This window comes from Cucumis melo, chromosome 9 (assembly GCF_025177605.1).
Source record: "Cucumis melo cultivar AY chromosome 9, USDA_Cmelo_AY_1.0, whole genome shotgun sequence".
In the NCBI taxonomy this organism is placed as follows: Eukaryota; Viridiplantae; Streptophyta; class Magnoliopsida; order Cucurbitales; family Cucurbitaceae; genus Cucumis; species Cucumis melo.
In genome coordinates, this window is record NC_066865.1 from 12,185,566 (window position 1) to 12,204,501 (window position 18,936).

An 18,936-nucleotide genomic window follows, 5' to 3' on the forward strand; every position below is an offset into this window, starting at 1 on the left:
GTTTGAAAGTCATACATAGGTAATTTACATCTTGTTTTAACATTTTTAGGACACTCTTTTATGTTTTTGGATGGTTTGAAACATATAAAGATTTTTTTTTTGTCTTATATATGTCATTTGTTTTTTGATGTTTTTATACTTGATTCATTTAATACAAGTAGTTAAGATTTAACATGTTTTTATTCATTTTAATGTACATTTTTCAGGTTTATGTAGTTTGAAGGAGCGAGGAAGATACTATTTGTTTTTAAGACTTTCTGACTGAGTTAACCAATTTTTGTGTATTTAATATAATTTTTGTTCATTTTGAATTTAATATAGTTCAAGTTTATATATTTTGTTACTGCAACTAAAGAATTATGATTTGTCATATTTTGACTAAGTATTAATGGTTGGTAATATTTTCATTTTTAAACTTTTTATTGCAATGTTCAATATATTTTGTTATAGCTGAGAAATTTATTCTATATTTGAAAATTAATGTAGAAGCATACAATATTAACAATAAATGTGAAAAAATAAAATCATTTTTGTCACGGTTTTTGTGTGGCTAAAAATATGTTGGCAGTTAGAAAGCTTTGACGATGTTTTGTGCGTAGACAAAAAAGAAACAACTATTGTCTACAGATGCATCATTCGTAGCAACAATCAAATTTCTATTTAAAAAATGTATTTGACACATATCTGTTGAAAAATATAGCATTGGGAAAAAAATTTCTTTTTGTGGACAAATTTTTTCACTGACAAAAACAATTTTTGCCCACAAAACAAACATGGCCATAAAGTCTATTTTTGTCGACGGGATGATGATCGTGGGTAGAAAGACTTTTCTGCCGATATTTTCTTCATGGCTAGAAAATTTATTTTTGCCGACGTGATAATGATTGTGGGCAAAAGTACCTTTCAAACAATGTTTTTTTGTGGCCAGAAATGTTTTTTCTGCCCACGATTTTAATTGGCGTGAGTAGTTTTGCCGACGCAACGTCAAAAACATGGACAAAGGAAAAGACGACGGGGTTTCAGCCATGAAGCGTGCCCACACAAAAAATAATGTCGTCAAAAGCTCTACCCACATTTTACTGCGTCGGTGAAGATGAAAATTCTTGTAGTGATCTTCTAGCAAATCACCACGCATTATTGAATTGTTGTTAGAACGCCTCACAATGTGGATCGTCAACCAGCTTCTTGTCGCTAGGTCTTTGAACACGTTCTTCTACGATTCGCTTCATTTCTTCTTTTTGTCATTCTGCATTTAAAATCACTTAAAAACATAGTTAATCAAGTGTGGTGACTTATGTAAGTTGCATTCTCTTATCTTTATAAATTTGCAACAAAAGCTACGTGTTTGAGTCTTTTATCTCACATTTTAACTCCATTATTTTACCTAAAATGTCATAATAACTTGTATTTTTACAAGTTATCACAGTATTATTGAAAGTTCAAGAGATACCTCACTCTCTCTAACAAGGTTATTGTCTTGCTTCACTACTCATCAATTCCAATCATTAGATATTTATGCTTAAACTTGATCATCTATCTTAGCTTAGAACAAATTTCTTAAAACTTTTGTTTTCTTTTGTTTTGATCTTTTGTTTTCTTGTTAACTTTGTCAAAATAGATATTCGTGGAAAATTGTTGGAAATAACTTGTGGGCTTAGGCCCATAAGCAAAGGTTAAGACTCTTGTCATCCCACGTTGGAGAATTTTGCAATAGCTAAAGGGTATAAATATCGAGGCATGCTATTTGCAAGATTAAAGTATACACGTTGGTAGTGATAGTATAACCTTGTCATCACACCTACCATTGTCGTCGTCCTTTTAAGTGGTTCGGGTAACTTTGTAAAAAAGAAATAATTTTTTATTACTTATCCCACTAATTTTTTGTTACTTTTATTAAAAATTAATGGTTTTGATATTAATTAAATTAACCATTTTATACCCCTTGAAATTTTTAGTTGTTTTCTTTTTTCCTTCTTTTATTTTTGCCTCCTTTATCAGATCTCTGTACGAAAACATTCAAATCTGAAGTTCATCCCTCTACATAATTTCCTTCTTTCGATTCTATTCTTTATTTTGACATGTGCACGTTTAAATTTGGAAGTTGTGTTAATCTTGGGAGCAACCAACATCGGGTTTAGCACCTCGATTGGCTCGTAATTACTTTCAAGTCAGCAATGGTTCATCACAGTGCAATAATTCTTTTTTGACATCCATTCTGCCAGGAATTCATCAACTTCTCCACTACGTTGCTTTCTTCTTCAGGCTCAATACATTTCACATAAAGTTTGCATGCGATTGAAAATGGAAGAGAGAAGGATAAACACAGTATTATAGTGGTTTGGCTTATAGTCAACATCTAAACAGTTCAATTTAGTTCGTGTTTTGTATAGATCAACTGAAATTATGTTTCTCTTTTTTGTTTCTTTAACGACAGATTCAGTTTGTTGGGCTTGATTGTTGAGTTTCAGACGAATTGACTTTAATACCAGAACTAAATTTGAACGAATTTTAAAATACAAACAAACAAGCCAAAAGCTAATGGATGTGTTTTCTCTTTTCTTTTAACTGGCCTAGTCTTTTTTTTATCCTCCCAAAGGAAACGTCGTTGGACTACACATCTCATGCATGTGTTTTCAACTTCAAAAATCTCATGTAGGTTCCAAAGTTTAATTATTAAACCAATTTTTCAAACTTAAATATTAATGTTGTAAATCATATGTAATAATAATAATATTGAGAAGATCACAATGAATGGGAGCAAGAATTGGTGTTATTTATTTTAGACATTAAAAACTCAACGTTACAAATATAAATTACATTTAAATAATATCGGTTATAACCAATAGCTACAAAATCAGAGATGACAATGAAAGGAATAGACCAATTATAGCAATACTTATGGAAGAGTTATTGTCACTATAGACAAATGCAAGATCTAGCAATTCTCTTTTTGTAAGCTTCAATGCTTTCCATTCAAAAGCACCATAGGAATTTTAAGAAGACCATTTTGTGGTGTCAAATGATATTCCTCCCTTTGTGTTCCACGTCCTTTAAAGGTGAACTATGCTTGGCTTGCATTTGTGTAAACTCAAGTTCATGTGGTTATAAATCTTTATTGTAAACTCTGTTGTATTGTTCAAATTGATGAAAAGCATGGTTACACCAGACTATCAAAAAATTCTATATATAATCAATTTGAATCAGTTACACACGTATTTATTTAGATTTCATTTTGCAACCATATGGTTCTAGGGCTTTTGGTTTTTTAAGACTAACTTTATTTTCTCTAAGTTTGTACAATGGTTTGCGTCGCATTTAAATAAAAATATTAAATTCTTAACCAATATTAAATTCTTAACCAATATTAAATTCTTAACCAATATTTAAATAAGAATAGTTAATTCTTTAAACATAATAATTTTTTAGTTTTTAAAATTTGACTTGGTTTTTGAAAATGTCAGTAAAAAGTAGATAAGAAAACAGAAATTTAGAAGTAGGGAGTGATGTTATATTGCTCAAATTAAAACATGAAATTTATAAACTCCGTAAAATTGAAATTTTTGGACTTAATTTTCGAAAACTTAAAACCAAAAATCAAACAATTATCAAGCGAAAGCATCAAATTTTTAAATTTAAATTAAAAAAAAAAAAAGATTTCTTACTCTTCCTCTTGAGCAATGAACATAGGTGTAGAGATAAGTTGAGATGTTGTTATCAACTTGGAGAACACTTGAACCCATAAGTCGGTGGAAGAGAAGTGCATTGAACAAGTAATGAAACTATGTCAAGTGAAAAAAGATATTCATTATTAATTGTTCAGGTGAACTCATGAGACAGCCCATTGACTATACAACGTTTAAATATCTTGGGTAGGAATAAAAAAACAATCTTACCCATAGTAGTCAGGTGTAGGAATAAAAGTTTTAGCTTTGAGGACACTGTAGTATCCACAAATCAAAGTTTGCCTACAATATACTTTGATATTGTACAAAGACGCCATCTAAAATATTAGATACCTACGTAATTCTGTTCATATTTAAATAAAATGGAGCTAAGAAAATTAAAGAGACGATGAAAAATGAAAGCAGAAGCACAAGGGGCATGCTTTTGAATTAAGCTCTTTAGTTGTCTAAATGTGTTTGATACTTGACTTAGGTATGTTGGATTAGCAAATCTATAAATCAATAATTGGGGTCATCACCTATATATATATATATATATATATATATATATATATATATATATATATATATATATATATACACAGCTAAGTAAAAAATTATTATCGAATATATAAGCTAATTTTACTTGCAACCATGTTATATATATTGTGAATGAGAGCACTAACAACATTTGATACAATTTTTGTAACAAGTTCATCATACCATTTGTCAACAAAGAATGCACCAGATGCAACAATCAAAGGATTTTGTTGGAAATTCCTGTACAGACGATCTATGATTTCTCGAAGCTTCGGTAGGTCTTTTGCATTGTTGTGAAGTACTAACGCTAGCTAGCACCAATACTGTTTGGTCCAGCCAATTCATTGCCTATATATTCCAAGAATCATATTTGCTTCTTCAATTGCAACATTATATATATATATATATATATATATATACAAAAAAATTTATATAGATATAGTCCACTTATTCCGTTGTATAAGATCACAATTCACATGGGAAAAGAAAGAGAGAACGGGGAGAATTTTCTCCCTCTATTTCAAACAATATGTTCTGTAACAGAATACATGTATGTAAACTTTGTAATAAAAAATATCATTCTAAATAAATTATTTAAAAGAAAAAACGAAGAAGGATTATTCAAAAATTAATAAAATCTCAATCGTACCCGTGCAAGATTAAATGGTAAATTTTGAGACAGAGATTTAAATGGAGGGTGTGAACAAGGATATCATTCCTCAACCGCACCACGTGATCAATTACATTCATAGTTACTCAACTCAACTAAGGAAATTGAGATTTTGAATTGTTCAACTTACCAAACTCCCATGAATTTATATTATATAGTTCTTCTCCACTGTATATTTAATTAATAAGAGCTTCAGCATTATGTAGTTCCAATTGCCTTCCCATTGTATTCCTTTTTTGTTCTACTTACCCAGTACAGAATTTAAGCCAAAAGTTACGATCGCCTTGTTGTATATATTTTTATTTAAAAAATGTGATGATAATAATATATGTGTGTGTATATATTTAAACATATTAAGGTTTTAGCTGCGCTGTGAAAAGAAAGATAAGCGTATCGTACGTGTTGTTGAAAAAGTTGTTCAAATCATCCCATCTTCCTATGTACAAACATCCTTCTGTAAATTAAAGTCGAATAGTAAATCTTTGTCTGCTTCAAATGGGTGACAGTTTTCCTTGAAATCGTCACTAATATTGTAAAAAGCCTATCCCGTAAGGTACCTCCTACTCTAATTCTTATTCTCTTGAAAGCTAATATCATACAAACTATGCACAACATTATGTTAGAATTTTAATCTAAAGATTAAATTACTAATTTATTTATATATATTTCAAAGATCCAAAATTACCTTGAACAACTTTAAAGAATCGGAAGAGACAAATCCTAGAAAAAAAATCAATTAATAAAAATATACTATGAATTACTTTCTTTTCTTTTCATGTCCAATATCAGTAATTCTTACCGTATTGACCATTGATGCATGATCATCCCAAGCACAAAGGTTGGGTTGGTTACACTCATCACGAGGCCAAATGTCCAAAGTGAAACAAATGAAATTCTCATTCATTTCTGCTATTTTGTATTTCCATCACACCATTTTTTCCTACCATAATATTATACCCCAAAATGCTTCTTAGGATTAAACTAAAAACCAAAATCAACAAGAATATTTGGTATTGCATTGCTAATTCCAAAATTCCTGGCATGCCAATGTAGCCACCTAATTTTGTCGGACATTATTTAAAATCAATTTAATTGCTAGATTAGTTTTTGCCATAATTTGGCTTATTTTTAATTTTGTGATTAACTATCTTTTTCTATTAAAAAAAGTGTTATTTAACTACTTTCTAAGTTTCGTAGGTTGTTTGGTTAAAGTAACTAAACCATTTAGTTAGGGTAACTAAGGTAGGTGAAGAAATACCAAATATGGTAACTTTTTTTAATTTAATTTTGGTTATTAAAGACTTCATGTCATTTTGATATGAATATTAAAGTTGGTATTATTTTCAAATTCAAAAAAAAAAGGAAACTTTCCTAAATATAATAAAGGCGCATGTAACAAAACCCATCAATTTAGTCCTTTTTTAAATATTCCAAATTTGTCCTTCCATCTTTTTCTCCTCTCTCTGATTTTTTATCGTGTTCTTCCTTTGTACTCATATTTCTTTTTATTCCTGTTTCTAAAAGATTGTGTACAAATAATATTGAAAAAAATCGTCTTTCTTCTTTTCTTTTTTACGCAGATGGTGTATAAAGAATCTTGAAAAAATTGGTTAGGAATTTAAATTAGAGTAACCAAAATTAAAAGATCGTGTATAAAGAATATTGAAAAAATCGTTTATACCAAATTTTGAAAAAAAAACCCAAATCTAAACGATCGTGTAGCCAAATCTAAACGATCGTGTAGCTAATTTTGAAAAAAAAAATAGATTTGGAACCCCAAATCTAAACGATCATGTAGCTATCTAAACGATTAGCCATCTAAACGATCGTGTAGCCAAATCTAAACGACCATACCAAAATTTGAAAAAAATGGTTTAGATTTGGGGTAGTCAAATCTAAACGATTGTGTACCGAATTAATTAAACGATCGTGTACCAAATCGCGTTACCAAATATATTACGCACATTATTGACGGGGCATTTTTTGTATTTTACACGATGGGCTCTGGACTTTTTCCATTTTCGGAATTGTTCTATACAATATAAATACTCTGCCGTTTTTTTATATTTTTGAAAAGACCCCTTCAAAAAAACTAGCCATTTTGAATTTTAAGCCATTTGAAGAAGCATTTTTTTGCTATAAATAATCCTTTATTCTTCATTCATGGGGGACACAACCCAACATAAAGAAAAGGTCACACAAAAAACCCTAAAAAATTTTACAACTTTCATATCCTCTCTTCTTCATCTAAATCTCTAACTTCCATACCCCTACTTCTTTTAACCTTCATACCTTCTTAAAAAGGTAAATATATATATATATATATATATATATATATATATATATATATATCTGTGTGTGTGTACAACATCCATTTTATCTTCTCTTTTAGCAACTCCTAAATCTTCATCTTTCTCCCTATAATGTCAAGAATCCAAAAAAACTTTAGCTTAGTTGGAAGTGTATGTTAGGGTTTTGGTCCCAATGATCCACACCTCAACAACAGATGAGTTTAGTGTGTCTAGATTTCAACTTTTCTTTATTCTCTTTTGTCTCCTCTTCTTCTTAATTTTGTTTATTTTCCTTCAAAGTTCTTTATTTTTCATTATTCTTACTATTTTAATTATTTTATTTATCTTTCTCCAATTTTCCATAAAAAAATGCAAAAAAAGAAAAAAGGAAAGGAAAGAAGCTTATTATTATTGTTCTTATTTATCTATTTTTATTTCTCTTATAATTATTTATTTATTATCTTGTGAGCTTCTCCTTTATAGTTTTTTTTTTTATTTCTTACGTATTTTTCATACCTTCTTGTTATCTATTTTTTATTTATTATTATGTTTTTCCTTTATTAATTTATTCTTAAACTTTATTTTCTATATATTGTTTCTTTACATATTTTATATATAATTAGCATTTTTATTTATTTATTTCTTTTTTTCTTTTTATAGCATTTATTACTGTTTCATTCGTATTTTCTCATCTTGATTATTGCTTCTTTAATATTTTTCTCATCTTGATTATTTCTTCTTTAATATGTTCTTGTCTTTTATATATTATTTAATATTTTGTTTTTTCCCCTCTTTTATGGTCAATTAAATATGTTATTGCTAATAATTTTTAAGTTTGTTAACATTCTAAATTTTTTAAAAAAAATCCGACAATGGAATATATGAAATTTGGGAGTCCAATTTCTTAGATTCTTGAGGTGAGGAAATTGATTCTTTGAAAGTCCGAGATCGATCTGCAATATGTTTTTATTAAAATCTCAATATATGTTATTTTATGTTTGCATAATTTATTATGATGCTTCTTTACTCTTGTTTATTTCTATTTTAGAAACCTCGTTTTGTTTCCTATTTAAATTTTCAATTCTTTGTAATTAAAATTCTCAATGTTTTAAAATCTTTTTAATTTAAAATTATCCAAGTTTTAGAACATTTCACAAAACTATTTTTTTTAGTCATTTAGAATTTTTTTTCTTTTAAAGTTACAATTTTTTTATGTTTTTCAAACGTTCAAAATTTAATCTATGATTTCATAAGGTTTCTTAATCAATTTTTTTCTAATAACTTATATCGTTTTTCCTAAACGAAATCCTATGACGGAATTTAGGAAATTTGAGAGTCCGATTTTCTAGAATTCTTGAGGTGAGGAATCACATCTTTGGGATTCCAAGGTTTGATCCCAATAAAAAATGACTTTAATTAATGTTTTAAAAGAAATCTCTTTATTAGAAGTCTATTCCTACAACAAATTTTGAGAAATTGTGCTAATTCCTCACTTTCTTGAAGTGAGAAGATTTTATGATCAGATCATTGCTTCGGAGTAATGAGGGGTAAAATAAGACATTAATTTTTAAAGAAATTAAAGAATATTAGTTGTGGGGTACTAACATCTTACTCACACACAAATGACTCCTGAACTCAACTTTAGTTTTCGCAGACCATTTTTTTATGATTTTATTTAAAAGGTTTTTATTATATTTCAATGTCCAATCACACCGTAAAAAAAAATTGGTAGCAACTTCTATTTTATTTTAAAAACAACCCATTTTGAGGACGCCGGCCGCTCGCGTCAGACACTTGTCGACACCCAACATTTGTAATAGTTAGAATATTGATGTAATATTAAATTTATCATAATCCATGTGTTACGATATTAGCAGGACAAAATGAGTTCAAAACTTACTTTAGGTGAGAAATGGTATACTATACTATATAATAGTACCTTTGTATTTAATGTACAATGCTTGTCTAGCTAGGAGTGTCTTTAAACTTGTTGAATTAATCGAAGAAAAAAAAAAGATCTCCAAAGCTTCAAAATTATGAAGATTATACAAAGAGAAAAGGAAAGTGTGGATGAAAAAAAATTGGAGAAAGAGAGTTTATTTATGGTTGAGATGGCAGTTTTAATTTTTGCATTTATATTTTTCTCTCTTAAGGCGCAACAATTAAAATTATTGAATGAACTCCTATCATTAATGAGTGTCAATTTTATTTTTCAAGGGAAAAAACTGCAAAATAAAATACTTCAAACCGTAAATTTATGAAGTGTCAAGTGTGCATCAAATAAAACACACAAGCCTTGAGTGTGTATTAGAGATGTAACGTTACTGCAAACCAATAAAATTAACTTCATTTTTATCCTTAACTAAAATTTTCATCGTATGTAAACATTTTTTATTCATATTAATAGTTAAATTGAAGTTCAATTGATGATTTTTTAAAATTAAAAATATTCAAATCAAATTGAACAACTTGACATTCAGGTTTTTCAGTTTAATTATCAGCCCAATTGCCTTGCATCCCTCTCTCTGGAAGGTAAAGGAAAATCCCTGCCGTCTCTATAAGAAGAAGGTTCCCCTCCCAAGATAGAGGAGTATCAAAGAGAAGATACATAAACACAAGAATAATGGAAGTGGATCCCCGTGATCTAGTGTTTTACTTGTGAATTTGAGTCTCTTGATTATTTTATTTTCAAACTTTGATATGTGAGATATTCACACAAAAAGTGACAAATGGACCAAATCCGACTCCATTCAGCGCGATATTGTACATACAAAATTGACTTGGGACAAGCCAAATCATTTTAGAAGGAAAAATCGGTCCACCCAACACCATACATCTCAAGTATTTATATAAGATATAAAAAATAAATATGACTAATCCCTTATGGAATGTTCCAAATTTACAATTATATTTCTAATATTGTAATTTAGTTAAAAGGTTAACAATGTTAAAGTGGTAGAATATTAGAATTCAACCTAACAAAGTATGTGTACAAGACGTGGAATCAAAATAAAAAAAGAAAGAACATGTGGCTTAAAAAAATTGATTAAACCCTACACGTAAATTTAAGGGGAAAGAGTAAAAGGAAACATTAATTGAAATATGGGGTCATTAATGCTATATATTTGTAGTTTAAACTTTAAAGAAGGCGTACTGTTTACCTTTGAGAAAAAGCAATCAATAATGATTATGATATTTTTTTATTATAATTATTTTAAGAAAAATAGCCCTGGTTTTGTCTATTGTTGTGTGTGTTGACATGTACAAGACATTCCACGTGGCCCAATCAGATTCAATAAAAGTGACCGCTGGCGTTGGAGACCGGAAAGTGCACACAAGCATCCAATCGTTCTCCCTCCATACTTTTGGACGGATGACCAAATCAAATACAAGTGGGCCCCAATATGAATACATATAATAAACACATTTTTAGTCTTTTTTGCCACTTGCAATATTTTCGTATTTCTTTATTTTGGTCTCATCTTTATTCTATAATTTAATTTACTTTTTTGTTTTTTTCTTTAAATATATACATATTAGTCCTTATTGTTACAATTTTATTCATTATAAAAATAGCTATATGAATCATGTATGACTTCGAATAGTTGTTGCAACTATCTGTTCATCATTAACATCAACAAAATACATTCACATTAACAATTTTATGTATGATTTTATAAATATGCCTAAATATTTAGGACCTCAACTATATATATATATATATATATATATATATATATTTTTTTTTTTTTTTTTTTTTTTTAATTATAGGATGTTATTATGGTTATATAAAATTCATAGCTCAAAATCATGTAAACATTTATAATTTGTTATTTTGTTTAGTTGTATTAATTTTAATGTTTTCTAAAATTTACTTAATTTTGGTTTTCAAAATTTAGAGTATAGAGTTTAGGTTTCATATTAATCAAACAGATCAAAAGAATTCATGTTAAAACATTACAATAAGCAAAAACTAAGCACATTGTTGGAAGAAGAAAAAAGTAAAAAAAATAAAAAAATAGAAAACTCAAGTGTTGCAACATTATAGGTATTTTATAGGTATTTTAATATGAAAAATATAAAAGATAGATAGAGTGCTGCAACATTTTTTTTTTTTTTTTTTTTTTATAGAAAATGGGAAAGGAAGAAAATAATGAAGGGAGTTGACGTGTATTCCCAAAATATTTAGAAATAAGAACTGGTCGTCACCATCAGCCACAGCGTACGGTCTAGATTCACTCCTCACTCTCTGCTTCTCTTTTTTATCCACTTTCTCCTCCCTTCCTTCTTTCCCCCACTTTTCAATTCCCTCTCTCACCCATTTTCTCTCCCCCACCATGCCCCCCCCCCAACTGGCTTCCCATCAAGAGAACCACTAGCCAGAAGGAGATCCTCTTCGACGTCGGAGGCGCCGCCGTCTCTGAACTCGATAACCCTACCGCCTCCTCCCTCTTCGATCACCGTCTTCTCTCCATGCTCTCCCCCAGAAACAATCGAAGGCATTCCGATGAGTTTCCCTGGTCTTCTCACCACCTCCGTGCTTGCTGCCTCTGCCAACGCCGCCTCCTCGCCGGCCGAGATATTTACATGTACAAGTAAGTAAAAATCACTTTAAGAACCGATTAATGTTCCTGTTCTAGGGTACAGTATAATCTTGAAACGAATTTGATGGAAACTGGGCTGTAATCTTTTGGGTGATTGATCCGATTTTTGGTGTTTTGATGTGGAATCAGGGGAGAAAGCGCTTTTTGTAGTGCAGAGTGCCGGCAACAGCAGATGAATCAAGACGAGGCTAAGGAGAAATGTTTGACGGCGTCGAAGAAAGGATCGACGGCAATCGCATCGGCTCCGACCACCGTGACAAAAGTCTCTGCTATTAATGGTGAGACTGTAGCCGCCGTGTAGCCGCCGTATATCACTTCAGATTTGAAAGTAGCCGCAACCGCTCCAGCTTTTCTATCAACGCATATAAATATAAAAGTATATTTAGATATAATATGTTGGAGTATTAGATATAATTTTGGAGGTGATGTATGTGAATATTTCCTGTAATTGAAATATATGGTTTTTGTATAACGTTACATATAATGTTAAAATTTGAGAATCACTTAAAGCTTAGATCATATCAAAATAAATATAAGGTCGATAAGTAGCTATATTATGCAAGTTTGAGTGGACAAACTCACAACAATACATTGCCAACTTTGTGAATAATTCTTACTCAAACAAGTGAATCAATCTGGTTATAACAATATAAATAATAAACACTACCCTAATCTAATAAACATTTATTATTTATTTATTAGTTTAATGTATTTTTTTAAAAAAAAAATTTCTTATAAAAATTTGGTTGAAAAATCTCTATCTGTATCCATTTTTTATTCAGAATTTTATAAAATTAAGATGTCTACATTTCCTTCCTATGACATTTTAAACATTTAACTCCAATTGATTTTTTTATAGTCAAAATATTACTAACTGTCTTTTCATTTTCAAAAGTTTTTGCAATAATTGAAGTGCTTGTCCAAAACAAGGGTCGATTTAAACCGATCAAAATCAAATCAATCGATTTTTTCTTTAATTTAAAAAATATTTGTTTGATTGAATTGATGGACGGTAATTGATTTTGTTGTCCTTATTCTTTTTTTAAGTTGAGCACTTTTGCTCCAAATACGGAAATTTTATATTTTGTGTGGGATTGATTACATCAATGCAAGTAATTAATTAAAATATAAAGTATCAAGAGTTGTTTGGTGTGCTGTTATTTATTTTGTCTTGGGTGAGCGTAGTATGTGTCTCCATAATGCATCTTTGTGTCCATCCCAAGTTATTAGTTTGGATTTTTGACCAACATGTTTATCTATTATTCTAAGAGGCTCGAGCTTCTCTTGGGGGTCTTAAGTGATCTCCTTTCATTGGAACCATTTTCCTTTAGTCATGTATGCTATATTCCTTTCTATTGGGTTGTTTTATATCATTGTTTCATTATCTTGTTTGTTTGTGTCTTGTTTTTTTAACTTTTTTTTTTTTTAATCAAGCATATTTCTTTCTAAGGGAATGACTTACAACTTTTCTTAACTATAATAGTTGAATTTAAAAAATAAAAATAACCTTTTGAATGATACTTTTTTAAGTTCTCAAAATTTAGCTAGGTTTTTAAAACCATTGATGAATAGTAGATACCAAAAGAATAAATTTGGATTAAAACCAATGTCTATAGGTTTAACTTTTAAAAAACAAAAACAATAAAAAAATCGTTACCAAACGATGTTAGATTTATTCTTAAATATAATATTATCATTAATGTGGCCCAATTGCATTATTTATTCTTTATTCTTTTTGGGCTTCATATTTTATTAGGCCCATTAGGTTAAAAGATAATGTCCTAATTTAAATGTTGGTGTCTATAAATATAACCTTAGGGATTGGTCCTCTCACTGCCCCATTAACTAGTTTATTCTTCCCATCAAGAAACTTAAATTAAGTCTAAAAGGAAGGCAAGTGAGAGAAACACAATCAAGGTATGTTGTCTAACTAATATTAATTTGTAAAGTTATCTAGTTCAAATATCTTGGCATTTATCGTTATATACAATTTTAAGGTTTATTGTATAATCATGAAACTAAAGTTTACATGTGGTATCAGAGCCTTGATTGAGAACTTATAATTTTACATAGATGATTAATGATTTGTTTTAATGTTTCCGCTGCATGTTTTATTTTTTAAATTTAAATTAAAGATTGTTTGATTAAAGATTATGAATTTAAAAATTTGTTTTTATGGAAAGTTAGAAGAAAAGAAAATTATAAAAGTTTTAAATTCACTGTTTTTCTTCAAGAAGTTGATTTTCCGGCAACCTTAATAAAATTCATTGGACACATTATTAATGATTGAAGTTTCAGTTAATTTTCACAGATTTGAAGATTTGATAATCTCAATTAAGATATTGAAAGGCCACCCCTGCGATCTTTATGAAGATTTGATTTTTTTTAAAGAATTAAGATATTGTTTTTGATATAAATTTTAATTATCTATTTGAAAGGTCACGAATTAAATTAATTTTTTAATCCTTGATAAAAGGAATTAAAATCTAATAAATATTACGATATTGTCGAAAATCTAATTCATCATAAATCTAATTAAATTTTAGATTTTAATGATTTTCGAAATATTGCATATATTTAGTTTATGATGAAATTGAGGATCACGTGTTAATTATATTTTATGTGTTATGTTTAAAGTATCCATTTATATCTAAAATTTAAATTATACAATTAAATTTTTGGAGGATAATGTATGAATGTATGAATTTTTTGATGAAATCCTTGTATCTAACTGTAAATTATAAGGCAAATCACTTGCAATTATGTTGTTTGATATCTATATATTAGGAATAATTTGTTAGTCACCAAAGTGACCAAATTAGTAAGTTTTATAGATATCGAATTAAGGTTAAACTCAATTACTCCTATTTATGTGATGATGGTGAATTATTTTATATTATGAAAAATAAAGATGTTATTATGAGTATATTGATTTTCATTATTATAAAACTTTTAAATTGCCCAAAGGTAATTAGTAGTTTTATAATTTTGAATCTTATTATGGTTTATTGGAATTGTTTTATCATGATGCCTATGTTATGGACAATTTGTTAGTCACCAAAGTGGCCAAATTGGTAGATCTTTAGATATCAAATTAAGATTGATTCAATTACTCGTGTCTATTTGATGCTAATGAATGAGATAATATTATGAAACATTAATGATTTGTCATGAGTATATTGATTTTCAATATTATAGAACATTTAATTTGCCCAAAGGTAATTAGCAGTTTTATAATTTTGAATCTTATTGTGGTTAATTGAGGTGTTTGGTTAGATATTGTTAGTATATTCAAAGATAACTAATGTATCTAATTTGAGCAATTAAATTACCAATTATATGAAACTAAATCTAGCATCAGTTAAGTGTAAATGTTGTACATTGTTGTGCCTTCCAAAGAAGAACTTCAATGTATAAATTAATGGTTATTTAATATTATCTGAACATATGTCAATATCTTTAAGTTTATTTCTCAAAGCAATGATGTATAAGCATATTTATTTTGTAATTGCAGCATCCGCCCCTGTTTCTCTTTATTCGCATGCTACATCTATAATAAAGTTTAACGGACTCAATTTCTCTGATTGGTGCGAACAAATTCGATTCCATCTTAGAGTTTTGGATCTTGATTTAGCACTTTAAGTGAGAAACCTGCTGCAATTACTCTTGCTAGCAGTGATGAGGATAGATCTTTCTATAAAGCTTGGGAAAGATCAAATAGATTGAGCTTAATATTTATGCGAATGACTGTAGCAAACAATATTAAGTCTACAATTAAGAACACTGAAGATGCTAAGGAATTTATGAAATCTGTGGAAAAATGTTCTCAGTCAGAGTTGGCTGACAAGTCACTTGCTGGAACACTTATGAGTACTTTAACCAACATCAAGTTTGATGGTTCTCGTACTATACATGAGCATATCCTTGAAATGATGAACTTGGCAGCAAGGTTAAAGACCATAGGAATGGAAGTTAATGAGAATTTTTTGGTAACATTTATCCCTAATTCCTTACCTTCAGAGTATGGTCCATTTCACATGAACTATAACACTCTGAAAGATAAATGGAATGTGCATGAACTAAAAAGTATGCTCATTCAAGAGGAAGCGAGACTTAAGAAACCAATAATTCACTCTGTCAATCTCATGGGTCATAAAGGAGCTGGAAAGAAACCTGAAAAAAAGAATGGCAAGGGCAATCATAGACAATTAAAGGTAAAACAGTCATCTGCCCCAATCCACAAAAAGGGACAAATTAAGGATAAGTCACTAGAACAAATCTGGCCTTTAATGTCGGTTGGAAAAAATGAAAAATAAACTTTAATGTCGTTTTTGAAAAGGCGGATGTTTAATGTCAGTTTAAAACCGATATTAAAAAAGGAGCTTTAATGTCGGTTTAAAACTGACATTAAACATCCTTGTTTTGAAAAGCGACATTAAAGCTCCTTTTTAATTTTAATTTTAATTTTTAATTTTGTAAAAAAATGACTTTCTCTCTCTTACTTTACTCTTTCTCAATCACCCACACGATTTCTTCCTTCCAATTTCTTCTTCACTCCTCATTCTCATCTAACAATCTTCCCTTTCTTCTCTGAACAGTCGCTGCCACCATCACCACCTCGTCCCTCGTGCCCAGCCCGTGCCCGCCACCACCATCGTCCTTTGTGCCCAGCTCGTGCCCGCCACCACCGTCGTCACTCCTCCCTTTCTTCAAACACTGTTATGCTTGCCACCACCGTCGGGAGTCTTTTTCTTCAACCATGTTCATGTCTAGCCCTCGCCACCACCGTCGCACGTCTGCGTCTATATCACAAGCTCCGATCTGGTTGGCTTGTGGCCAGATCTGTTGCAGAAGCGTCAATTAGCTGTTGTTCGGCGATTCTTTTAAGATATAGTTCTTTCCTAACATGGGAATTCTTTTGATGGGTGGCAAAAACAGCCAGGCTTGAATACTGTTTAGGGGTAAGCTTATAGCTGTTCAAAAATTCCTCACCCATATTTTTTTTTTTTTACGTTTTGGTTAGTGGATTTAATAATGTGGAAGGAAGTATCGAGATCTGCCTTCATTTTTTGGATTGCAACTTTTGTTATAGTATCATCTTCATACACTAACGACATCAACATCAGGGGAGAAACACACAAAAAATTCCATCTGATCAAAACACAAAAAAATTCAACTTTTGATATATGATGTTTTTTGCACTTTACTACATCGGCGAGCCAGATCTACAATATACTTAAGAAAATTGAATATCCCTCCTACTAAACTTGCTTCATATGCTGCAGATTATGCTGGGAAAAGTTTGGGTGGGAGAACTCGAAGGCAGATGAATTGCTTTTGCCAGTCCTGAAAGAGTAAAGCAAACATGAGGTTAGTTACTTTCACTTATAGCTATTATGTTTGCAAAGGCTTATGTTGAACGATTAACAAAAGGAAAGTGGAGGGAGAGTGTGTTTCTTACGTGGAAACCATCTTTAGTAACAAATAAGAAGGGATGTTTTATTTTGCATTCTTTTATCCCCACTCCGATTTTTGTCCTAGTCCATAAAATTATCAAAGAAAACGTTATGTTTCATTTATTTAAACGTTATGTTTCAAAGGACGGCCCCCGATCTTTCTCCACTGCATGTTCTAAAAAACCCAATTTCTGTTTTTACCAAAATTTAAAAAATCTGTGTGCGATTTTGTGGAATATTATGTATCCTCTTCGTCAATAACATTTTCTTTATTTTTGGGTTTTAATCACTCACTCGTTGTGGCTAATGGGTCCAATCAGAGGTTTGAGAAAGAAGAAGAAATTAGAGAGGAAGCTCAATTCCAACGGTACTGCTTCTGATTCATCTAAAAAGGATGACGCTATAGATTGGTGGGATGATTTCTCCAAACGAACCAATGGTATTTCTATCGTTTTTTCTTTTTAAAATCTTGATTTTCTCTTTACTTCTAATCGAAGTTCTTCGATTGTAAGATCGATTCTGTTTGACTATTGACTGTTTGGAACAAATGATTTGAACTTAGTTGACTTCTTATCTGGTGTGTAGAAAGAATTGACGGTACGACATGCATTGGGAGGTTTGATAATTATGTTAGCTTCGAGTCATTGTATAGAAAGGTAAGACATTTTGTTGAGTTTCTATGGAGAAATATTATGTTATGTGATTCTGTTTGTAAGAGTTTGAATAAGTCAATGTCGTGGTCTTGTTTCTAAGATTTTGATCTGTTTTCTGTGCTTGTAATGTATACAGCTTGATAGGGGATCTCGTTTTGGGTTTGATGCGTTAGTGTTTAATTTGTGAAGGGATAGATTATGTTGTTTGACTGATCTAGCTTATTACGTTACACCTTCATAAGCTGTATTTAGTATTCTTTTGTTCTTCATAAGTTGTATCTAGTATTCTTTGGTTGTCAAGAGCTTCTCGAACTTGTAACTAGTTGACCCTGATTCGACATTAGTAGTTTATAGATGATAGTGACGATCTAGACCCAGAGCTATGGAACTTGAGTGTGATTCTCTTGTTGAAATGGAATGGCCTTATCTTTATTTTCATCTCTCCACAAATTTGAGTACTAGTTCTTTGAATTACAAGGATGCTTCTATATACTAGGGTGGGATGAAAGTTCATAGAAACCATCCACTTGATGGGATTTCTTGGTTCGTTTCATTCATGGGATGAAAGTTCATTCATGGGATGATAGTTGTTCAGCTCTTTCCAAAGAGTTTCAAAATGTTTGCTTTAGTTTACTTTTTGAAGAAGAAACTTATCGTTAACTATAATGGAAGAAAGAAATTGAAATCAAAGAGAAAATATTTTCGTTTGGACATTTATTCTAAGATCAGGGTTTATAAGATTGGTTACCATCGAATTTTCTCTAATAGTATCTATTTTTAACGTAAATTTTCTTGGGTTCTACCACCTAGAAATAATATGACCTAACACCCATTAGTATTTGCGGCCAAACATAATTCATCCATAATGGAAACCATGGAACGGGAAATGTTTAAATTCTATTAGTATTTGTAGAAATATTTTCTATCAATCAATGATCTTAAAAAACTGGATAGCTGCTTTGAAGCGTCTATATATATATTTTAATGCACCTGGGTTTGTGGTGTTTTGAGCTATTGTTGTGATCGTTGGTTAATTATTTGCTATGTATTTTTACTACAC

General features: G+C 30.1%; 1 protein-coding gene and 1 long non-coding RNA gene across 2 annotated transcripts; both read left to right on the plus strand.

Moving 5' to 3' along the window:
- Positions 1 to 849: 849 nt before the first annotated feature.
- Positions 850 to 2,414, plus strand: LOC127150963 (uncharacterized). Its single transcript, XR_007823616.1, has 2 exons — positions 850 to 1,195; positions 2,223 to 2,414. It is a non-coding gene; the product is annotated as an uncharacterized LOC127150963 (long non-coding RNA).
- Positions 2,415 to 11,380: 8,966 nt separating this feature from the next.
- On the plus strand, positions 11,381 to 12,281 carry LOC103499283 (FCS-Like Zinc finger 6-like). The gene is made up of 2 exons (XM_008462257.2): positions 11,381 to 11,758; positions 11,897 to 12,281. The coding sequence occupies exons 1-2, from the start codon at positions 11,637 to 11,639 to the stop codon at positions 12,066 to 12,068; spliced, it is 294 nt and encodes a 97-aa protein (XP_008460479.2). The 5' UTR covers positions 11,381 to 11,636; the 3' UTR covers positions 12,069 to 12,281.
- The last annotated feature ends 6,655 nt before the right edge of the window (positions 12,282 to 18,936 follow it).